The sequence below is a fragment of the Panthera uncia genome, assembly GCF_023721935.1.
Source record: "Panthera uncia isolate 11264 chromosome C1 unlocalized genomic scaffold, Puncia_PCG_1.0 HiC_scaffold_3, whole genome shotgun sequence".
In the NCBI taxonomy this organism is placed as follows: Eukaryota; Metazoa; Chordata; class Mammalia; order Carnivora; family Felidae; genus Panthera; species Panthera uncia.
This window is the reverse complement of record NW_026057584.1, coordinates 62,316,457-62,341,346: the sequence shown is the minus strand read 5'-3', so window position 1 is coordinate 62,341,346 and position 24,890 is coordinate 62,316,457. Positions and strand designations below refer to the sequence as shown.

The following is a 24,890-nucleotide window of genomic DNA, read 5'->3' as shown; positions in this document are numbered from 1 at the left end:
TGCTGTTTGCTATTGAGTTCACACTTCTTGGTCTTACTTTCTAAATAGATTCTAAACTCTGTGAGGGAAGGTGCATGTCTTATGAGTTTATTATGGAATTTCCCCATAAACTCTACTATTCTTTATCTTTGTATCCTGGCATCATGGTGGGTATAGATCTATATACTGTTCAGTTAAACATATGGTTGACCTGTGAACACGTGTACAGGTTTGAACTGCATGGTTCCACTTATACATGGATTTTTTTTTTAATATATAAATACAGTGCAGTACTGTAAATGTGTTTTCTTTCCTTACAGTTTTCTTAATATTTTTCTCTAGCTTATTTTAGGAATACAGTATATAATCCATTAACATACAAAATATGTTACTCGAACAGGCTGTTTGCAGTTAAGTTTTTGTGGAGTCAAAAATTACATGTGGATTTTTGACTGTACAGGGGTTTGGTCATCTGTACTTACTGATCTGAGAAGGATAAAGTTTCAGTCAGATTCTCAAAGTGCCTAAATCATATTTTTATTTTAGTTTTAACACAGATTTTGAGAATCCAGATACATTTTGTTAGAACTAATACTGATTTTGTCATGTCTCTATTTTTTGCCTTTTTACTCTTCTTTAACTTGCCATTTCTTTCTCAGTCATTTTCTCTCCTTTTCTGAGCAGATCATAGGAAAGGTACATGTAAACTAAATTTCACTTAAAAAGTAATATTGACAAACATCAGAAGAGGACACCTTTTTAACCTTAGAGCTTTCTAAGTTCTCTTCCAGGGCGTTTTTCCTAAAACACAGTTTATTTTCCTTGTATAGCAGATGTCATCTGGTATTCAGGCAGATTATATTACCATACAAATAGTTCTGGCATTTCGTATTGTTGCGATATCTTGCTTCGCTCAGATGTTTTCTTGAAAAGTCATGTGTGAACTAAATAATGGTTATTTGAAATATATTCAGTACATTTGGTGGGGAGAATAGGCTTGTTTGTTAAATAAACCAACTGCAGTATATTTCTCATAGGAAAGAATCTCATTGCAAAATATAGGTTGGAGCTAGTAATCATGGTAATCAATTAAAGCATTACTGTATTTATATGGGATATTTTTATTTTGCTTGCCTATTATGTGCTCTTAAATTTTTATTTAGAGTTACTTATTATTAATTTATTCCTTCAGTTGTTTTAAGTTTGATTACCCGTGGCCACCCACCCATCTCTCAGGTTTGTAGTATATATAAGTAGATGTTTCAGTTTATACATGTTTAGATACCTATTCTGCCTCAACAGTAGTAGTCTTGGCTTCAGGTTAACAATTGAACTCATGAGACAAAATAGACTTCATTCAGCACTAAGTTTATTTTCCTTTAAGAAAGGATAATACCAAGGGCGCTTGGGTGGCTCAGTCAGTTTGGCAGCAAACTTTGGCTCATGTCATGATCTCACAGCTCATAGGTTTGGGCTCCACATTGAGCAGTGTGCTGACAGCTCAGAGCCTGGAGCCTGCTTCAAAATCTGTGTCTCCCTCTTTCTTTGCCCCTCCCCTGCTTGCACTCTCTCAAACTTTTCAGAAAATGAAAAGTTAAAAAGATACACTGGACAGGAAACAGAACAGTTTATACAGCAACAACATAGTGGAGATCTCATGATTTCCAGGCAGAGCTTGTGTATGTCCCAGGCATCTCACACTTGTTATTTTCATGATCCAGAGGAACATGGCTGTGTGATGAAACCATTACCTGGTGTCCCTTCACCTTTTATACCTTGTACCCATTCTCCAATGTGTTAGCATTCATTGGTACTGGAAAAATTATTTTGGCAGTGAACTGCAAGTCCTTGGTAAAGGACATAGTAATTTCAGACCGGTTGTCATTTATCTTGGAATTAGTACACTCCTATGAATTCTGAGTTAAGGGTTTCAAGAATGATATGGCACTTGTGCCTCAGGTGTTCCTGAGGCTAAAGGAAATGTTATAAACCAGCAGTTAACCCTTTCAGTTAAGGTCTATAAACAACCAGTAGTCCAAAGATGTGTTTTCTTTGTCCTCTGATATTTTTTTATCATGGAAAATATTAACATATACAAAATGGTTGAAGTACTATAACCAAACAACAGTGTTCATTTACCCACCTTCCAACAATTAAGTCATGGCCAACCTCATTTTACTTATATCCTGGTCATCTCTCCCTTTGTTATTTAAAAAAAAAAAATTTTTTTTTTAATGTTTGTTTATTTTTGAGAGAGAGCATGTGTGCACAAGCGAGCCGGTGAGGGGCAGAGAGAGAGGGAAACAGAATCCGAAGCAGGCTCCAGGCTGTGAGCTGTCAGCACAGAACCTGACGCAGGGCTTGAACCCACAGACCGCGAGATCATGACCTGAGCTGAAGTTGTGTGCTTAACTGACTGAGCCACCCACGACCCCCCTCCCTTTGGTAGTTTAAAGCAAATTCTAGGCATAACATTTAATCAATAATTTTTTCATTATTTGATCCATAAAATTATTCTTTAAAAAAAATTGTGGTCATAGGTATACACATACACACGTACACCTATCTATATTTCTAAATATTCCTGACTGTTCAAATTTCTAATTATTTCATTAATGTTATTTTTTTTAATATTTGAATTTGAATCCAAGTAAGGTTCAGACATGGGGGTTGTAAGATTCTTTTAATTTTGTTTTTAATAGATTCCCTCTACCATCCCCTTTATGTTTCCTTGAGATTTTTTGTTGTACAAGCTAGGTCATTTATCCTGTAGTGTTTCCCATTATTGCACACAATGGATTATACTGATTGCATCTTTGTTATGTAATGTTTTTTTATCCATTTCATATAACTTTGTAGTTAGAGGCAAACTCCTGCTTCATTTATTCTTTGGAAAACTTGTGATAAAGAGCATCTTCCTTTCATCTACTGTTTGTTTAGCCTGTGGCACAGTTTATATAAGGAAAAACAAGTAAATGCTTTATACTTTATTTACCAATATGAACTGATGGATTCTAATATGTTTGATGTGTTCCAGTTTATTATAGTTCTCCATATATTGATATTGTCCCATCTTTGGCCTGATTTCACTTTAAGTCCACCGTGGTTTGAATTAGAATACCTTTAGAGGAGTCAAACTCTATTCGGTTTGTCTTATATTTACCCAGTTCTTGTTGTAGCACACCTGGTTAACTTCACTTATTTATGTTAAGGTGCCTAGTCCTTAAAGCGTTGAGTTTGGGAATCCATTTCAATGAAAATAAAATTTCAATTTGAAATTACTTTTTGTAGAGACACCAAATCCTAGTTATTAACCATTGGTAAATGACTGCCCTCTATGCTGAGTCTGCTCTTCAACTAAGCTAAATTTCTTAATCATTAGAGGAATGTTCAGGCATTGAAACCAGCCAATGTCAGCGGAGTCATGTTTCTTATTTTCCACATTCATGTGGAATATTTTTTTGTATGTGTTATTTCTCTTCTACAGTTCTATCTCTAATCTTGGTAATAAGATAAAAAGTAAAAAACCACAAGAAGATTAGAATCTTGGACTCTTAAATAATTCTGTGCTTTTTAGAAACAATCCTTCAAATGTTTCCTAAGATTAGTGTTTTAGACCTGTTATTTTTCCAGTTCCTTAGTGTAGTAGATCAACTTTGATCTGTGAATCCAGAGACCTGTATTCTAACCCTAAATCTTGACTCCTTTCCTGTACCCCTCAGTTCAGATAGCTGGATGAGCTAAGTGTTAAGTACTGGACTTAGTGAGGATCTGCAGCAAATCTAAATTTCTGTCTAAAAAGTGTTGACCAAAAACCTTTTTGTTTTTTATTAAAGCTAAGAAAGAAGAAAAGAAAAGACATAAGTCATCATCATCATCATCCTCCTCATCTAGTGACTCAGATAGCTCAAGTGATTCTCAGTCCTCTTCCGATTCTTCTGATTCAGAAAGTGCTTCTGAAGAGAAATCAAAAAAAAGAAAAAAGAAACATAGGAAAAATTCCCGAAAACACAAGAAAGAAAAGAAGAAGCGAAAGAAAAGCAAGAAAAGGTTTTAACTTTACTTTTATAATACAGGCTTTATATTCTTATTCCCTTCTGTTTGTAAGTAAATCTATTGGGATTTTGGATCGATTATATGGCAATATGAAAATAGTGAGAAATACTCCATACCATGAAGTAGAAGACCATTCTTTAAAAATATTTATTTATTACTTTTGAGAGAGACAGAGAGCAAGCAGGGGAGGGTCAGAGAGAGAGGGAGACAAGAATCCGAAGGAGGCTCTGAGCTGTCAGCACAGAGCCCAACGTAGAGCTTGAACCCATGAGCTGCAAGATCATGACCTGAGCTAAAGTTTGGATGCTTAGCCGACCGAGCCACGCACGTGCCCCAAGTGTAAGACCATTTTGATTCTATAGTCTGTAGATTAAATTTAGGTACATTCATTTCCATTTTCAGTAAAACCATTCAATTCAGTTGTTTCTCTGAACTTAGTGAAATGATCTTTTGGGTTCATAGGTTTATGTTTTATAGGAGGAATAGAGGATTAGTGAGAATTGCAGGAAACCAGTGATTATTGTCTTTATTGTTTGTAACAATCTGTCTTGCTTTTTTAGTCCTTTATTTCTTTTGTTGCTATGATAGCACAAGAGTAAAAGCAAATAATGTCAGTGCATTTACTTTCTTTTCTGTTTTGTCTGAAATAATCTATGTTTGTACTAAAACATGTCTTAATATGTCTTTTGCTTTTAAAGCAATTAATTTCTTTACCTACATTTTTAACTTTTAAATTTATCAGAGTACAGTGCCAATGGAGTTCCATATTTTAGAACCATTTTATTGGAAAATACTTTCTGAGAATGTGATAATGGAAACAGTTGGTTTGGGTTTTGGGTTGGTTTATCAGAGGAATGAAGGAGGATTTTTCCTTTGTAATTGAATCTTTGCAGTTGGGGGCAGGTTGGCATATGTATTGTGACTTCTTAAAAAGGAAAGAAATGCCAACAGTTGGAAATTTGGGACAAGTGCATAATAACCAAATGGAATTTGTTTTGTGTGTTTTCTGTTAAGCGCATCTAGCGAAAGTGAGACTGAAAATCTTGAAGCACAACCGCAGTCTACTGTCCGTCCAGAAGAGATCCCTCCTATACCTGAAAATCGATTCCTAATGAGAAAAAGTCCCCCTAAAGCGGATGAAAAAGAAAGGAAAAACAGAGAAAGGGAGAGAGAGAGAGAGTGGTACGTGAATGTGTATATCTTATAGAGTGCCCTGCACTCTTCATAATCGAACTTTTTTTTAAGTCTTACTTTAAACAGGATTTAATTGGTGACCTTTTCCCAACATTGAAATATTTTTAATAGGATAATGCTAACAAAGGTCCTTTTTGCTAATAACTACATAGCTGATAAGATAAACTGACTGAATAATTCAAACAGATTTTGAGTAAAAAGTTACTTTTTAAAAAGTAAGCAGTGCAGATACCAAAAAGATGTGTACCAATTCCACTTCAATTCCATTTAAAACAAGCTTACTGTGTTATTTGAATATATTAAACTTTACTTTTAAAAAAGTAAGAACCTTTAATAGGGCAAAAAGGCTGTTTTCCATGTCTAATTTATAGTATTCTAGTAATGAAAATTGATATCATATAGAACTTCTTCGAAGATTTTTCTCCATAAATTCATGTAATTAGTATTAGTAGGCTTTTTGATTCTTTATAAATCATTTTAATAATTATGTGCAAAAACAGAAAAAAGATTGAGACCTTTTTCTTATTTATGACTAGAAATTTGTTATAAAAGTAATAAAATTCAGAGTATCTCCCCTATACTTTCATACTACAATAAAAATATAAAAATAAGTCTTAGTGTAAAAAAAAAAAAGTTTCAGTTGTGTGAAACTTGAGATAATCTTGATGGATTGGATTGAGTTAATTTTTCCTCAAGTGTTAAGAAAATATTTTTAAGGAAACAAATATTGCTGAGAAAATGTTTGAACTACTTTACAGTCAACTTTTCAAAACATAACTTATATGTGTATTGTTTATGCTAATTAAATATTAACTCATTATTTTTTGAAAACAGTTTTCCCTTTTTGATGTAAACTGTGGTACTAAACCATGGTGTAAACGTTTTGTTAATTCACATCAGCTTGTGTCTGCTTACTTCTCATTAATTACTCTTCTCTGTAGTTCTTTTAACAGTGAACAAATGCTTAAGGGATTATAAGCTACTTTGGAATAAGATAGTTTTAAAATTGTTCTCTCAGTGGCATCCAACCAATGCTGAGCTATATGAACTCTTGTGTTGATTTTCCTTAACACTGTCAAGTTTTTTTTTTTGTTTTTTTTTTTAACGTTTATTTATTTTTGAGACAGAGAGAGACAGAGCATGAACGGGGGAGGGGCAGAGAGAGAGGGAGACACAGAATCGGAAGCAGGCTCCAGGCTCTGAGCCATCAGCCCAGAGCCCGACGCGGGGCTCGAACTCACGGACCGTGAGATTGTGACCTGAGCTGAAGTCGGACGCTTAACCGACTGAGCCACCCAGGCGTCCCCTGTCAAGTTTATTTCATCTTAAAAATGGTTATATAGCAGTGTTCCTCAGCACACAGCTGGCATTTGCGGGCAGAATAGTTAGTTCTTCATCCTCGTGCACTATAAGACTTTAGCATTCCTGACTCGTGGCTCTAAGTACCAGTAGCACTCTCTAGTCATTGACAGTTGAAAAATGCTCCCATACTTTTCCAGATACCTACTAGGAATTGATAACATTCCTGGTTGAGAACTACTGATTTTTAAGTTTTTAAATTAGTTTAGATCCATAAAGCCAAATTTTCTAGATTCATTTTTATAAAATTGTATGTTTTAATTTTTCCCTTGCTTCCTTCTAGTAATCCACCTAACTCCCAGCCTGCTTCATACCAGAGGCGACTTTTAGTTACTAGGTCTGGCAGGAAAATTAAAGGAAGAGGACCAAGGGTAGGTGATTCTTTTCCCAAAAATCTTGATAATATTGGCATTTATCATAATCTTCGAGTGTTTCTTAAATACTGTTTTGTACATAAGTAACTAAAATTTAGAGTAGATATGGATATTCAATTATATATTCTCTTTTTATAGTAACTTCTTTATATTGGTATTTCTAAACTGAAAATGCATGGGATATTAGTAGATTTTACATGTACACAGTGTAAAATGAAGTCAGTGTTTTGTGCCCCCATGTTACTTCCTGACCACTGTATTGCTAATCTTGTTAAAAATTCATAAAAATTAACCTGGTTCTTATATCTCATTCTCTTTCTCTTTACTGGATTCTCCCTATCAGAATTTAAATATCTTGTGCTTTCAAAACTTTTTAGAAACCGAGCTATACTTGGTTTATTATTTCTTCACTTCCTACTCATTTCCTGCTTCCTAAACTGTTTCAGTTTGTCTTCTACTGTTCTGTTGAAAATAGCACTTGCTATATGGTCAGCTACATGTCACAAAATCCAGCGAGTCCTTTCAGTCTTTGTCTTACTTAATCTCCCTCCTTGTAATACTCTTGCCCTTTGCTTCCATCATATTTTCTTTCTGTCTCTGGCCAGTCTGTTTTGAATTTCCAATGCCAGTTCATACTTCAGTAGCTAGCCTTTAATAGTGTAGTATCATGGGTTCCAACTCTTTTCGTTGTGCACCTGCTCCTTGGTGGTCTCATCGCTCTCATGGCTTCAGTGGCTACCATATATTGATAATTCTCATTTGCTCTTCTGGTACCAGGGTTTATCTGACAGCTGGCGAGTTGCCTCACAGACACCTCAAACTCTGCATATATAATCCTGAGCATAAGCAGTTCCTCTTTAGGCGTAATTCTCCCTTAGGTTCGTGTTCCGGGTGACAGATACCACCTCCTGTGTAGTTACTTAAAGCCCAAGAATGATTTCATTTCTCTGCTGTCCATCACCAAATCCTGTCAGTTCAACCTTCTCAATACTTTGAAATCCATCTGTTTCTCTCAAGCTCTACTCCCACACCTTAATTTAGTTTACCTTTGTATATTCTCTGAACTGTAAGTGGCCTTCTAACTGTTCTCATGGCAGCTCTCAAACTTTCTTTTGTCTTAGGGTCTTGGACCCAAAGATTTTGTAATGTGGATTATATCTATCTATATTTACTGTTTTAGAAATTAAAACCAAGAACTATTAAAAATGTAGAAATGTATAAGCACACATATCATTAGCAATGAAAGCAAAGATACTAAAATGTCGGGTAGTCTGGAAAACTCCCCCGTACGATAATGAAAGAACGAAAGTGAAAAAGGCAAGTAACATGATTCACTGATGAAAATAGTTTTGACTTCACAGATCCCCTGAGTCTTGGGATCCCTAGATCACATTTGGAGAATCATTGATAACAATTCTTTATCTAAACAGCATCCAGAATAGTCATTTAAAAATGAAAATCTGATTATATCACTCCTTTGCCATTGATCTCAGGGTAAATCTACAATTTTTACCATGGCCTATGAGACCTCACAAAATCTAGCCCTTGCTTACCTTATCAGTGCTCTCGAGTACTACCTTCCCTTACAGTTTTTATCTTCAGCCATACTGATCTATCTTGTGATCATTTCTAACAAATGCTATTTTTCCTGTCTCAGAACCTTCAAATATCATATTTTTCATGCTTCACATGTTCTTCCTTACCCATCCATTCTCATTTTTACTTCCTTTTCATTACCCTTGCCTTTGTAACTTCTCATACCTCATACATGTTAGTTTTCAGCTTTTTAAGTTATATTTAACTTTCCCTGTACTAAGCCAGATCTCTCTGTTACATATTCTGTGAGCACCTTGTACTTCTTTTACACTGATTCTAATTATAGCTGCATTTATGCTTATTAGTATCTGTGATTATATATCTGTGGGTTTCCTAGCCTTGTAGAATACAATTTCTAAAAGACCAAAATCCAGATAGGTCTTGGCTCACTAAAGTTTCCTCAATACATGGTAGAGCAGTTGGCCATTCCAAGAGCTGAGTACATATTGGTGGAATAAATGAACATCAGTGCATTTACTCAGTTTTTCTCATAATATGGGAAATGTTTGCTTTGACACATCAAGAATATATATTTCCAAATTGGAACTTGGCAACTTGTAAGGGTTCTACTTGATAGTAGTATCACTTAAATAGGACAGTTCTACAGAGAGGACGTAAGTGGCTAGAGTTTGTGTGGCTAATGCTTTTTATTGGGAATTTACAGTATGAGTGTCTGTTTAAAGTATTTTTACCTCACTGGTTTCATACCTGAAAATTAGGAAATTTTAGTTATTATAGAGGGTATAAGAAATACCAGACATTTTACTTGAACCTAGAAATGTATATACTTCAGGTATTATTGCAGTGCTTTTATATTTTTATATGTTAATTTTTTTCCCTTTTTATTTTCTTAAGCGTTACCGAACTCCTTCTAGATCCAGATCAAGGGATCGTTTCAGACGTAGTGAGACTCCTCCACATTGGAGGCAAGAGATGCAGAGAGCACAAAGGATGAGGGTATCAAGTGGTGAAAGATGGATCAAAGGGGATAAGTAAGATTTAACTATATTATTTCAAATGTAGTGACAAGTATTTTTTTACTCTTATGCATAAAGTTTTACTTATAGCCATTTCATTTATTTCTGAATATTTAAAGGAAAATAGAATACCATTTTAGCTAATAATGGACACCATCCCTTTTCTAATAAAACTTCCAAAAAACTTTTTTTCTCATTTTTAGGAGTGAATTAAATGAACTAAAAGAAAATCAAAGAAGCCCAGTTAGAGTAAAAGAGAAAAAAATAACTGATCACAGGCATGTGTCTGAGAGTCCAAACAGAAAAAATGAAAAGGAAAAGAAAGTTAAAGACCATAAATCTAACAGTAAGGAGAGAGACATCAGAAGAAATTCAGAAAAAGATGATAAATATAATAAAAACAAAGTGAAGAAACGGGCCAAATCTAAAAGTAGGAGTAAGAGCAAAGAGAAATCAAAGAGTAAAGAAAGAGACACAAAGCATAATAGACATGAAGAAAAGAGGATGAGGTCAAGGAGTAAAGAAAGGGATCATGAGATTGTTAAAGAAAAAGAAAAGTGTGATTCTAAAGGAAAAGATCAGGAAAGAAGTAGAAGTAAAGAGAAATCTAAACAGTTAGAATCAAAAAGTAATGAGCATGATCATAATAAAAGTAAGGAAAAAGATAGACGTGCACAGTCTAGGAGTAGAGAACGTGATGTCACTAAAGGCAAACACAGTTACAATAGTAGAACAAGAGACCGAAGCAGAAGTAGGGACAGGAGCAGAAGAGTGCGATCTAGAAGCCATGACCGAGATCGCAGCAGGAGCAAGGAGTACCATAGATACAGGGAGCAAGAGTACAGGAGAAGAGGAAGGTCCCGAAGCCGAGAGAGAAGAGCAACACCAGGAAGATCGAGAAGTAAAGATAGGAGGAGGAGGAGGAGAGATTCACGGAGTTCAGAGAGAGAAGAAAGTCAAAGCAGAAACAAAGAAAAATATAGAAACCAAGAAAGTAAAAGTTCACACAGAAAAGAAAATTCTGAGGGTGAGAAGAGAATGTACTCTAAAAATCGTGATCATAATAGCTCAAATAATAATAGGGAAAAAAAGGCTGATAGAGATCAAAGTCCATTCTCAAAAATAAAACACAGTAGTCAGGACAATGAGTTAAAGTTCTCCACATTGAAAAATAAGGAGGATGAGAAGACCAGGTCCTCAGTGGAAAAAGAAAACCAAAAATCAAAGAGTCAAGAAAATGACCACATACATGATAAAAATAAAAAATTTGATCATGAATCAAGCCCTGGAACAGATGAAGATAAAAGTGGATGAGTGAGTTGTGTAAACTTATTTCCATTCTGTCTGAAATTTTAAGTTTTAAAGACTTGCTGATGAATCTCCTTTATGTTGTTTCCCTCTTTTCATTGTTTTTGGGTTTTATGTTTGTCTTTTTTTTTTTTTTTTTTTTTAATGTGGACTTTATTGAGTTGATCTTTTGATAATCTGCAACCTGGATAATTTGTACTGCTAAAGTTTTAATAAACTTGAAATGAGAAAAACATTTTGGTGTAATACTGTGTGCTGTGTTTAACTATTTCATGTATGCATTTTTGTGTTGCAACAATCAGCCAATAATAGCAAATACGCTTTTCTACATCCCAGTTTGTGTGATCAGCCAGTTCAAAACAAGGGTAACTGATTGTTGGAATACATTGTTACATAAGCTTGTGTTTCTCATGTTTAAAGTAACTTTAGAAGCCACTAGATAGAAGAAATCTTGTGTAGATTTTCTGACTGCATTTGTAATAGAGGCTTGCAGCAGCACAACAGCTTTTAATTACACAGAAAAGCAGAATCCTAATAACTTGAGATCTTAAGTCATCACTTTGGATTTTTTAGTGATTTGTGCTTTAAAATATTTATATTGCACTTCCTATGTTCTTCTTAATTTCATTCATAGCTTGATTCATACTAATATTTTTCCTACCAAGTTTTGTTTTACTGAACTGTCTACAAAAATAGTTGAGTACTTTTTTTCAGTTGATGTACTGATTGAGTTTGACTTGCTGTTATACAGCATTTGACAAGAACTTACCTTAGAAGATGAGATTGTAATTCTCAATTGTATGTTGCTTTTGATCTGAAGAGATGAAACTTTTGCTTTGGGGAACGTTGTTTTATTTTTATTATCATTACCCTTCTCTAAAATGAAGATACTTTACTCACTAAAATATACCACTTGTGCAGGTCTTTAAGTTAGACAGATTCTAAAAATTGTTAGTATTGACATATTAACTTCCAAGATTTCTCTTTTGGCCACTGATCTATATAGAGTTGAGTGATAGCTCTGCATGGTTGTTGTTTTGTTTTTGTTTTTTTAACTTGAGCTGGCTTCTCTAAATCTCATAGCTGTGAGTTTCAAATGGCAAGAAAATGCATCTTTTCTATATATGTATCACAATAGGGTATAGCATGTTTATGACTCTGGTTTCTTTCTATTCAGATGGCTTTATACCATTATTGTTAACATTATTTTAGCTTGGCATGTGTAACATTGCCACATAGAGTAGAGTAGAAAGTTGCAAAATTTGATAGCTTACAGAGTTAAACAATAAAGATACCCAAAGTCCATTTAGAATTTTGTGTGTTGTATATTGCTATTTTTGTGATGTGTGGCCTTTTTTCTTGTATTTTCTCTTCTAAATAAAATATTGAACATCCAGCAAACACAAAACCTGCCTCATTTGAGAAGAAATTTCAGAATTCCAATTAATAGTAGCCTTTAGAGTGTTTTGTACTTTAATATTTGTCAATGTAGTGTCACCTCTTAACCAAGGTAGCTTCTTGGAAAACCCAGTAACTAACTCAGTGCTGTTTGTACTGAGCAAAACAGTGCTTAACATAATACTTTCCATATTGATTAATACAGTAATGACACATTTGGCATTGTGGTAGCTGTTTGTATAAAGAATAGTAGGTAATGATTATAAAATTGTTCGGACTATCTTGAAGCAAATTTCTACAGTGGAGTCCTTTTAAATTTATTTTCCTGATGATAATGGTAATAGATATTTATGATAATCTGGGGTGATTGATTCCTTAGAGACTTAGACCACAAACCCTACCTTAGTTAGGGATGATTCAGTCTTGAGTTCCAAGCTATATAATCTGTTACATATTTTAAACTAGTTATCTTAAAATTCAGTAAGTTGCATTTTTAAAATTTGTTATAAACTATTTGAGCTTCAAGAAAGGTGGTGCTATTTAAGAAAGGATTTCTAATAACAACAAACCCATGCTAAGTAAAAATACTTAATGTTGTCTGATTCCAGAGCTTTATCTACTAAAAATTACAGACCAGTAACCATAAGGGGAAAAATTCAAATTTCTGAAAGTAATATTCTCCTGTTCTGATTATCAAAAGAGCAACTCTGTGCTAAGATCGATAGACGTTTAAAAACTCTTTTTACAGTAGAATAGATACGGTAAAGAAATTGAGATGAAAGATGACAATCAGATTTTATTTTCCGAATATAAAAAATATTTAGAAAATAAACAGCATTAACTGTACCTCAAGTCTGCCTTTGCATCTGAATAGCACATAGCTCAAACAGTCCTTTTATTACATTTTTAATAGTTGTGGCACCTTTAGCTTTTACTTTGAATATACTCCTTCCTGAAAGCCGGCTCTTTCTTTCCTGTCAGATTGATTTTATAGTTATGTCTGAGCTTATGGTTTACCTCCAACTATCTTTAACTTCATATTCACTAAAGATATTTAATTGGTTTATTTTATTGTTTGGCAATATCTGAGAATTGTTTTTATGATTATATCATTCTATTTTGGGTTAACCATCTGCCACAGAAATTGACACTACAGAGAGATCAATGTTAATGTAAAGAATCTACTGGGTTCCATTAAAATATTTTTAAATTACTCTACAGTTAATGAGTTCATAGAGTATTGTACGTTCTGATAGAATTTCTTAATCAAAGCCTTCACAAAAATTTCAAAAAATTTGCTAAATCTGTCTTTGCACAAGTGTGATACTGATTTATATTGGCTTTGCTGAATGGCCTTTGATTCTTGTACCCAGTGAAAGATATTAAACTGAAAAGTAAATATTTCTTAATATTATGGACAGGAACACATTGGGTTTCCAGTATTTTGAGTAGTGATATTAATGGACAATTCTGATTTGTTTTCAAGTTGGTATATGGAACAAGTTTTTTTTCTTTTTTTCTTTTTTAATTTTTTTAGTAGCTCATTGTGCTTTACTCCAGGTGGCAGGGTTTTTTCATCACACTTTGAACCTTTTATAGTAAATTTCTACAGAAACTTGTTCCCTTTACCTTCACTGGAAGGTACTTTAAATATATACCATATAGAGTTGGTTGTTATAAAGAAACATAAAATGGGTATTTTTCTGTCTTCTTTTGGTCATGTGTACTGTAATTATTCAATTTAGTATTCATACATTTACAGTTGAATAAACTCTCCAAGGATTGTAGATTTATAACCTTATTGTGAAAAGATATGTTTTGTTACAAATACTTGTTTTAAAAAGTAATAAACTCCAGGAAGTACAGCATTGGCTGACACCTGCCCATAGTGGGTTTCCCAACTGCCTTGAAAGGATTCAGACAAATGCAAATTCTGGCCTGTGGTGTGACACAAGATGTAAACATTGAAAAATCACATAAATTAAAAATCAGCAGGGTTGGAGAAGGGAGTTGTTGAGGGATGTTGTTTTTAGGTGTAGGAGGAAGTGGTGGGATTAATTTGTGTTTCTGCTTTTTTTTTTTTTTTTAAAGCAAATTCCTGTGTTACCAAAAGCCTATGCTGTATATTTTGTTTCTCTTTTGTGTGTTTCTAGTACTTTGAAGGATTGATAAATGAATTGGGTATTTGTATGTGGAGATGTTAAAAGTTGTGGCTGCTCTCTTTGTGGAAGGGAAAAACTTAAATGAAGTTAATGCACTTCTTTTCCTAGCTCAGAAGTCACTGTGATGTATATTTTTTTAATGAAATTTAGGAATAAAGCTGTTGTCACATTGTATAATTAGTTTCAAAATGCTGCTTCTCTTATCATTAGTCTAGTAACTGTTAAAACTGTTTTCTGCAAACTGCATTTTACAGAATTTAAACTCTGAAACTATCAACTTTTATAGTTAAACATTGTATTAAATAAACTATAACAGTTTGTTTTGTATTTTTAAAATTACTGTTGTATTAGTTATTCAACCTTTATTTTTATTAAAAGTAAATAATGAAGATAAATCAACTAAAAAATACTTTTATTTTACCCATGGGGATATAGAATTTGTATTAGGAAAAACTGAGCAAAGAGTTTAACAATACTGAACTTCTTTAAGAATTTAATCAGCAGTGATGACTTCCAGAAGGTTTGGAGATAAATTCTAGTGTAAATGTTCAATCATAATGCTTCAGATTGCAATGTGTCTTTTGCCTCAGCAAACTTAAGGTTAGATTTGAAATTTGTATTACTATCTACTGGAATGCTACCATTTGCTTTTTAATTCCTCCAAATTTCTCAGCATTGGGAACACTGTATTATATCCTGTGCCTGCCAGTTTTAATATAACACTTAACATTGTAAAGCCATATAGATGTTAATTGACTCGTAAAACAAATTGTCTAGTTTTTGGTTTCTTGTTTAGTTTCATTTTTATTTAAATTAGATATATTTAGGGAAAATGCACCAACTTGAAAGTCACTGAAAATATATATGGTTAGATAAAAATGTTCTGACCATTCAGTGGTTTGTATGTGTTAACAGGTGATATTAAACTCTCAAATTCTGGAGTGTTTTTAAATGCTTTATTTAGCCAGGAGAATATGTAAAAATGTGAGTGCTTCATATGGACTGTGTAAATTGTGTATTAAAATACTTTTAGTATCAATTTGCTTTTCCTATTTTCATTGCTCTCTAGGTTTCCTTCTTAAACATATTTCCCAACCTAATATTGTATTTCCTTTTTATTTTTAAGCACTGATTCATAGTTTTTATACCTCCTACCCCATACCCAAATTTCTTAGCCCCACATTTTAGCTATGGATTTCTTTTTCTTTCTTTTTTTTTTTTAAGTTTATTTATTTTGAGAGAGAGAGAATATGAGTGTGGGAGGGGCAGAGAGAGAGGGTGAGAAAGAATCCCAAGCAGGCTCCATGCTGTCAGTGCAAAGACCAATGCAGGGCTCAATCCCACAAACCATGAGATCGTGACCTGAGCGGAAATCAAGAGTTGGATGCTTAATTGAGCCACCCAGGCTCCCCTAGCTATGGATTTATCAAATTGGCAGGTTACAACAGTTGTGTTTCCACTGCTTGGAGTGCTTTATAACTCAATTATTTTCACTTAGTTGTTTTGTGATTAATTTTAAAAGTTTGCATAGCGCTTTTGTTTTTAATGTGCTTAACTCTAGTAGAAAGCCCAGCCCGATTGAAAGTAAAACAATCAAACTGTATATGTAAGGAAAAAAACTAGTAATGTCTTTGGTGTTCTGTGTTCTTCACTCAACTAAGTTGATTATAAAACACTTATGAAATTAACCATTTTGCAGAAACATGTTCTCTGTTTTATAATGTGAAGAGAGTTTCATCCAAAACTAATAATCACCCCTAAATAATGTACAGTACTCTCTAATACGGAATTTAAAGAAAAAGATACATGGCAGAGGTTTCCAGACTATTAGTTCATTGGGCCTTAGCATCTGGGTAATTTTAACGTGGTGGCAACCCTAGGCCAAAAGAAATACTAATTTAGTATCCATGTGAAAAAGGAAAATCATTTGTATTTCACTCAAGCACAGTTACCGATGGGATGTGTGAAACTTACTCTACAATTCAAGACTTCCAGTCAGATTGGATGCCATCATCCTCACAGTCACCTGTGTATCAAGTTGCTCATAATATGTTAATACTGCTCATAAGTAGTTAATACTACTTACAGAAGAATTATGTCAGGTAACTTGAAAACAGTAATTTGCACATGTCTAGCAAGATACTCTATAAACCACAAAGAAATCAAACTCCATAATCATGGTGTTAGTAATAACAGTAGTGTTTTTTGAAACTAAAAATTATGTACTGAAGCATAAATACATAAATTTCTGCTGAAGAGAAAAATACTTCCAATGGAATATTCAATTATAAAAAAGGAACAAAGTACTGATAATGGTACAACATGGACAAAACCTGAAAATAGCTAAATGAAATAGGCTGGACACAAAAGGCCACAATGTGATTCCATTTATATAAAATACCCCAAAATAGGCAAATCCATAGAGACCAACCAGATCAGTGGTTGTCAGAAGCTAGGGAGAAGGAGAGGGAATGGGAAGTGACTGCTTATGGATGGATTTTGCAGTTGGAGCAATGAAATAATTGTCCTGGAGCTAGATAATGGTAATGATTACACAATATTATGAATATACTTAATGCCACTGAGTACATATTTTTTAAAGGCTAAAATTACACATGTTGTTATGTGTATTATCAAAGGGATTTGGATTAAACTTTGGTAGTTAATCAATTAGACATAATTGCACTTAGATGAGCAGCTTTATTAACAAATCATAAGCATAAAATTCGTTTATTTGTAGCTCATAATATTAGTTACACCTTAATATTCTCAATCAAAAATAAACCTTTTTCTACCATGTAAAACCTAGCCTTCCCTTAGACTTTTGAAAATTATATTTTGGTCCCTGAGAGTTACAAAAAGGGAGCTGGACTCCAGTGACATCATTTGCCTGATAACTGGGTCTTATTCCACCTCTGTCCACAAAAACAGGTCCATGGCCACCTCCATGTCCTTCCTGTACAGCTTTTACAAGAGGATAAATATATTTATTTGTTGATTCAGACTCAAGTTCAATTACTTCTCTGGCATAATCCTGAAATTCCTTCTCCTTTTCAGCCATAAGAGCTTCAGTAAGTCTGCAATACTCTAATTCTGCTTGTTTTTCTTGTTTTGCATTAAATTTATTTTTGGCCTATAAAGAAAGAAAATGCAATTTCATATTGGTGCAATTTTCTAAATATAGCATTTGAAGTTGTATATATACTTTTTTCTAAATTCATTGATACATGACAAGTTCTGACTTCACAACTACACCTGACTTTGAACAACATGGGGGTTAGGGACACCAACTCCTGGCACAGTGAAGAATTCATGTATAAATTTGACTCCCCCAAAATTTTACTAATAACTTACTGTTGATCAGAAGCCTAACTGATAATATAAAGTCAACATGTCATATGCATATATGTATTCAATGCTGCATTCTTAATACTTTTTTCTTAATTTTTATTTTTTAGTTTTTAGTTTTTTTTTCCCTTTTTCTTAATTTTTAAAAAAATTTCTATGTGGTTCATCTGCAAGTTTTTTCAAATGGTAGCAAATCTCAAAAAAAAAAAAATCATGTATTTACTGAAAAAAATCCATGTATAAGTGGACCCCCACAGTACAAACCTGTGTTCAGGGGGCACTGGTATATACTCTATAATTTATTTCAGAAACTCCCATGCTTCTCACAGTAGTATGCTCAAAGTAGTGGCTCAGTGAAAATAGCCTTATGCAATACCATATCTTTAAGCAAATAATATAGCAAAATAGTTAAAAGCATGAGCTTTAGGTAAAAATCAACTGAGGTTAGAATGCTGTTTCTACCGTTTAGAAAATGTACTTTGGCAGGTGTAGAAGACGTACCAATCACTGTCCCTGACCTATCAACTATTTTTTTTTTTTTTTTAATAATCTCTACACGCAACATAGGGCTCAAACTTACAACCCTGAGATCGAGTCACATGTTCTTCCAACAGAGCCAGCCAGCCACTCCTCCTCCCTCACCCCCCCCATCCACTATTCTGAAGGAACTCCCTCAAACCCACTGTCCTAAATCAGTCTGATATACCATGTAATCCAGCCACATAAGATTAAATCAGCAGTGAATATCTGAACTAAATTAAAACAATTACATTTTCTTTTCCCAGGAATTTGAAGCTGGAATGAGTGGCATTTATCAATGTAGGTTGATTGATCTGGAACTGGGTGGAGTAAGTACTCTCAGCAATTTACCAGAAGTCAAATTTATCAACATCTCAATTTTTTTTCTTTCAACTCTTATATTTGCAAAAGCATTGTTCTTTTCACTGTTTATATTTAAAAAAAAATTTTTTTAACATTTATTTATTTTTGAGACAGAGAGAGACAGAGCATGAACAGGGGAGGGGCAGAGAGAGAGGAAGACACAGAATCAGAAGCAGGCTCCAGGCTCTGAGCCATCAGCCCAGAGCCCGACGCCGGGCTCGAACCCATGTACCGCGAGATCATGACCTGAGCTGAAGTCGGACGCTTAACCGACTGAGCCACCCAGGCGCCCCTCACTGTTTATATTTTAATGAAGTCTGAAAACTTTTTGTCCTAGCATTTTAAGAAATGCTGAGTTTGTCAAACGTTTTGTGATTTTTGTCTACTTATAAATATATTTAATGTTCATGAAAATATTTTTCTAAATCAGTAACCAACACTTCAGTATAAAATAGTAGCCCAAATGTGATATCCACCATAAATTGAAATTATTTTTATTTTTTTAATATATGAAATTTACTGTCAAATTGGTTTCCATACAACACCCAGTGCTCATCCCAAAAGGTGCCCTCCTCAATACCCATCACCCACCCTGCCCTCCCTCCCACCCCCCATCAACCCTCAGTTTCATAAATTGAAATTTATAAGGAAATAGAGCAACCATAACAATATGAAATACCAAATTTTTATTAGTCCTACAATTCAAAATTAAGTCTTCTATGTTTAAAAAAAAAAGGCTTTATGTGCTATTTGTTGAATTGGTGATACAATATACAATATCAAAAGTTTGCAAAGGTAGAAAATGATGTTCAAAAAGATTAAGAAAAAAAGCACAAAAACACTCTCATAAAAGGTAAAATGCTATAATTTGGGAACTTGCAGGGAAATTAGGATATGTTCGTTTGGCAGCAATTTGTATAAAGACATTAAGGAAGTACAGAAAGGAAGTGACAATGGAAGTGAAGGATTGCCATAATGGATCATAAGATTGATGCCTCAATTTTGATATGCATTAAGCATAAATAGATTTATAAAGAAACTTCAAAAATATTGTTTTACAATCCTAAAAATTATAACAGATGGGGCTAAAGTAATAAGCATATTTAGAGGATGCTAGAGAACTAATTATTTTGAATACTGGAAAATAAAGGGAAATTATCAAGCATTTATCCTGTCTTTAAAAAATGTACCTGAGGGATGCCAAATTGTTGATCCTGAAAAGTTCTTTGATGACTTGAGCATATGAGTAAGAAGAAATGAGAGAATATCAGTGTCTTGCCACCTCATGAACTAAGAGATCAAGCAATGATCATCAAAGGCTGTTCATGTCACAGAAAATGACAACAGTCATTAAGTGCCTTCTGATGGAATTAACACCACCTAAGAATTTTCACCAAAAGATTTGAACCTGAATCTGACCCAAACTAAATTGTATCTGAAATGCAGGGAACATAATAAACTACATCACTGGGATTCAACCATAAAAATCCAGACTGTAGTAATTCCAAAAGACAAGAAACTCTGTCAACTAGTAAAACCCCCCAACTAATAAATTGCAAGACAAACACAATAAAGACAAAAAGGCAGAACTTAAGACAAAAAAGAGAGGATAGGGGTGGAGGAGGAGTGTTCGATAAAAGAGATTTAAAAGACATATCAACCACATAGAATATACAGACCTTATTTGATCCTGATTAAAACAACAAACCAAGGGGCGCCTGGCTGGCTCAGTTGGTAGAGCATGCGACTCTTGATTTCAGGGTTGTGAATTTAAACCTCACGTGGGGTGTGGAGCATACTTAAAAAAAAATTAAACAAAACCAACAAACTAAAAAATATGAGACAATTTGAAGGAAATTTAAACACTGAATATTAATTGAGTTAGACATGATAATGAAATTATGATTGTGTAAATTTATAGAGTCCCTGAGTTTTAGAGATACATACTGAAATATATGTTGATGAAATGATATCTGGGATTTGCTTCAAAATAATTGGGCAGATCCTACTTCTGGCAATGGCTACATGAGGAAGTTAGCCATTTCGCCTCCACAAAAAACAAACTTATTATTAAAAATTATTAAAATCCCCATTTCCGAGCACTGTTAAGTGACAATGTATAGGCAACTACTTGACAAATGTGTTTTCATGAAAAACTGCTACTAAATCAGGTAAAAATTGCAAGTTTATGGCATTCTTGTCTGGGGGCCATTGCTATCTCTTCAGCTCAGGTGGTGAAAACTTGCAGGTTTGCTGGACAATGATGGCAGATTTCATTTGGGTTGAGTAGCAAAGCAGCTAGAAATTTAAGGATGAGTTTCTGGAAGTGAGATGGGTAGAGAAGGACTGAAATAATAAACTCTATGAACATCCTTGACTAATTGGTAAACTACACATTCACACAGGAGACCCCAGTGAGCTTAGCAAAGATTAAAAGCCAGGGGAAACTGTGAATTTGCTGTTCTTAGAAATAACATCCTCAACCCATACACAACTTATATAGCAGGAGTAACAGCATTACTGGCTTAACGTAACTGAACTGAACTCCACCCACATTATTGGTTGACTATCAAACTGTCAATCTGCTGAATGCCAAAAATAAAGAGAAAATTTTGAAACCAGCAAGAGAAAAATGATATATCACATTTAGGGGACCAACAATATGATTAATGGTAGATTTCTAATTATAAACAATGAAGGCCAGAAGACATTGGAATCATATATTCAAAGGGCTGGGGAAAAATGATATCCAGTAATTTTATACCCAATGAAATGAAAACAAAGTTATTTCCATAAATACATTAACTGAAATGGTTTATTGCTAACCCATCTATGCTGAATAGAACTGGCCAATAAACATGAAAAGATGCTCAACATCATTAATCATTAGGGAAATGCAAATGAGAACCACAAGTGAAATACCACTTCAAACCTATTTCAATGGCTATTATAAACAACAACAAAACCAACAAACCCAGAACACAACAAATGTTGAGAATTGGAGAAATTAGAACCCTTGAATATTGATGGTGGGAATTGTTAAATGGTTCAGCTTTAAGAAAACAGAATGGTGGTTCTTTAAAAAGTTAAACCTAGAATTATCATATGATCCAGGAATTCTATTTCTGTGTATATAGACAAAATAATTAAAAGCAGGACTCAACAGGTATTTGTATACCACAGAAGTATTATACACAATAGCCAAAAGATGGATACAACCCAAATGTCCACTGATGGATGTATGTATAAAGAAAATGTGCATACAATGGAATATTATCCATGGATGAATCTTGAGGGCATTATGCTAAGTAAAATAATACAGATACAAAAGGGCAAATATTGCATGATTCCACTAATATGAGGTACCTGGAATATTCAAACTCATAGAGACAGAAAGTAGAATAGTGGTTACCAGGGACTGGGAGGAAGGGGGAATGAAAAGTTACTGTTTAATGGTATAGAGCTTCAGCACAGAATGATGAAAAAGTTATGGAGATGGATAATGATGATAGTAAATGCACTTGATGGCCCTGAACTATACACTGAAAAATGGATAAAATAGCAAATTTTATGTATATTCTACCATATTTAAAAAATGTTAAAACCCAATGATAAGAAAACAAACAATCCAGGGGCACCAGGGTGGCTCAGTCGGTTAAACGTCTGACTCTTGGTTTTGACTCGGGTCATGATCTCACAGTTTGTGAGTTTGAGCCCCACATCAGGCTCTGTACTGACAGTGCTGGGTCTGCTTAGGATTCCCTCTCCCTCTCTCTGCCCCTCCCTTGCTTGGGCTCTCACTCTCTCTCAAAAATAAGTAAACTTTAAAGAAAACCCAATTGAATAACACACAAAAGATTTTAATAGACACTTCACAAAAGAAGGCACACAAATGGCTATGAAGGATGTATAAAGACCTTCAAAATCTTAGTCACTAGGGAAATGCAAAACAAAACCATGAGATATCACTACACTATAAGTAGTTAAAATTAAAGGATAATGATACTAAGTGTTGATGAGGATGTGGAACAACTTATCCTCGCATATGTTGCTGGTAGGAATGCAAAATGGTATAGCCATTTTGGAAAACAGTTAAGTCATAAATGATTGGATGCCAGGTCCTCTACACATATTCTAAAATCTCTGGTACCCCTATTCACCCCAACTCTGAAATCTATGAGATTTCAGTCAACATAATCTCTGGGTTACAGTTATAAAGAGGGGAAAAACTAAAAGAAGATAAGCATTATGACCTGCCATATGCATTTGCATTTTCTTTAATATTTACTAAAGCACAATAGACACTGAAGAAAAATATTTGTGCAAAAGACATAAACTTAGTATGGGAACTTCAGTACAGATAAAAACAGAAACTAACTCTTCACATTTTTTATATATTTTATTGTGTCATAATCATAATGATCACCTGATCTTATTTGATAAAATAAACCACCTGGGAAACAGAAAACTAGCATGAACTCTACATTACATATTTACTGCTAAGATAAGTATAAACATTTAAGAATAATTACCATTTGCTGAATATGAGCATCTCGAACTTTTTGATGTTCCTTATCAGCTTTGCGTTTTTTCTCCTTTTCATGCTCCTGGAAAATCTGATCTGCTTTCATGATAGCCAGCAATTGTTTTTTAGCCTCTAGTTTTCTCTGCCTTTCTTCTTCCTCTTTATTTTTCATCTAGATGTTAAAAGGTAAAGGGGAAAAAAAAGTTTTTATCAACCAGTTCTCTCTAATAAAGCACAGAGTTAGAAAGCTCCAAGCAGAAAGCCAGCCAGGAGCAACGCAAGAGTGGAAAATTTACATGCACCTGGACTGGTTCCCACAAGGTCAGTTTTCCTCTATTTCTCCAATAACAGGAAACACCGAAAACTTGAGTAACATTGGTGGTTTAAAAAAATAAAATACAGAAACAGATGGCAAGAGCTTCTCAAGGTAAAGGAATATTTGTAGGTAAAAAATTAATTGCTACAATGTCTATAAACTATCCAAATGAAATGTTATGACAGTCAATTTTGTAGGAGATAAGGATTATCTGAAAGATCAAATACAGAAATGCAATAGAGTGATTTTTATTTGGTTTGTCCTAAAAACATTCAAATGTATATTAAGTGAATAACAATTTTTGCATTTCAGATGGTTCTGAAACAGAAGCATCTATCTTTGTATCTATCAATATCTTATTTGTAATTGATTATCGTGATATTCTGCTAGCAAGTAAACATAGTTTGATTTCAAGAATATAGGCAGGTAATTCATACATTGTTTTCCAAATCTTTGCTAGTTTTTTTTTGTCAGAGAGGCAGAGGGAGTGGAAACTACAATGGAAAGGGCTTACATTTGTTGTTGTTTTTTATTTTCATTTGTTATAATTTAATTGCTTACCACAACAGCTCTATATTCTTCAATTGCTTTTAATTCTGCCTTGTTTTTTTCATATTTTTCTCTTTCTCTTTTTTCCCGTTCAGCCTCAGCTTCTGCAGTATCTCTAGCAATAATCAAATCTTCATTGTCAAGTTTCTTTTTCATTAGTTCACTCAGGAAGTTATTTATTCTTTCTCTCCTTTCTTCCATTAGCCTATAACAAAATAACCAGTACTTGTTAAATCTTCATGAATAGATTTGTTTTGAAGCCAATATAATTTTATTAGAAATCATATATTTTATAGTCTTTTACAAGACTAAATGGAGCCCCATTGCTCTTTATATGTACTAATTATCTTAAGTGGAAACTAATTTTAATACTTTATTTTTAGAATAAAGTTTATTTTATTATTTTTTTAAGAATAAAAGTATTTTAGAAAAGATATTTTAAAAATCCAAAGGAAGGAATGTATGTAGTATCTTGTGTGTGTGCATGTGTGTGTGTGTCCAGGAAATAAAGTGTTAAAATTCTCACAATGAAAATTTTTTCAAAAGTATCAGACACCCTTCTTACTTGAACACTGGAGGCTTAGGTTATAAAATAAATCAAAGGCATTTCTTTATTTTTTTTTTAATTTTTTAACGTTTATTCATTTTTTGATAGAGAAAGACAGAGTGTGAGTGGAGGAGGGGCAGGGAGAGAGGGAGATACAGAATCTGAAGCAGTATCCAGGCTCTGAACTGATAGCACAGAGCCCGACGCGGGGCTCGAACTCATGGACTGTGAGATCATGACCTGAGCCTAAGTTGGACACCCAACCGACTGAGCCACCCAGGCACCCCAACATTTCTTTAAATGAAATCTCAAAAATAACT

At 33.9% G+C, this 24,890-nt stretch overlaps 2 protein-coding genes across 5 annotated transcripts in view; one reads left to right on the top strand and one right to left on the bottom strand.

The window, feature by feature from the left end:
* PPIG (peptidylprolyl isomerase G) overlaps window positions 1-15,442 on the top strand; it is a 45,050-nt gene extending 29,608 nt beyond the window's left edge. For all 4 annotated transcript variants that reach the window (XM_049616056.1, XM_049616058.1, XM_049616057.1 and 1 more), the window contains 5 exons: window positions 3,816-4,029; window positions 5,050-5,217; window positions 6,872-6,959; window positions 9,414-9,550; window positions 9,739-15,442. In XM_049616056.1, coding sequence (XP_049472013.1) covers window positions 3,816-4,029; window positions 5,050-5,217; window positions 6,872-6,959; window positions 9,414-9,550; window positions 9,739-10,849 — 1,718 coding nt within the window. In that variant the 3' untranslated portion in view covers window positions 10,850-15,442. The remainder of the gene's footprint in view (window positions 1-3,815; window positions 4,030-5,049; window positions 5,218-6,871; window positions 6,960-9,413; window positions 9,551-9,738) is intronic.
* A 1,641-nt stretch (window positions 15,443-17,083) lies between these two features.
* CFAP210 (cilia and flagella associated protein 210) overlaps window positions 17,084-24,890 on the bottom strand; it is a 32,794-nt gene continuing 24,987 nt past the window's right edge. The window contains exons 10-12 of the mRNA XM_049615261.1: window positions 24,036-24,228; window positions 23,166-23,330; window positions 17,084-17,536 (exon numbers count right to left, since the gene is read on the bottom strand). Coding sequence (XP_049471218.1) covers window positions 17,195-17,536; window positions 23,166-23,330; window positions 24,036-24,228 — 700 coding nt within the window. The 3' untranslated portion in view covers window positions 17,084-17,194. The remainder of the gene's footprint in view (window positions 17,537-23,165; window positions 23,331-24,035; window positions 24,229-24,890) is intronic.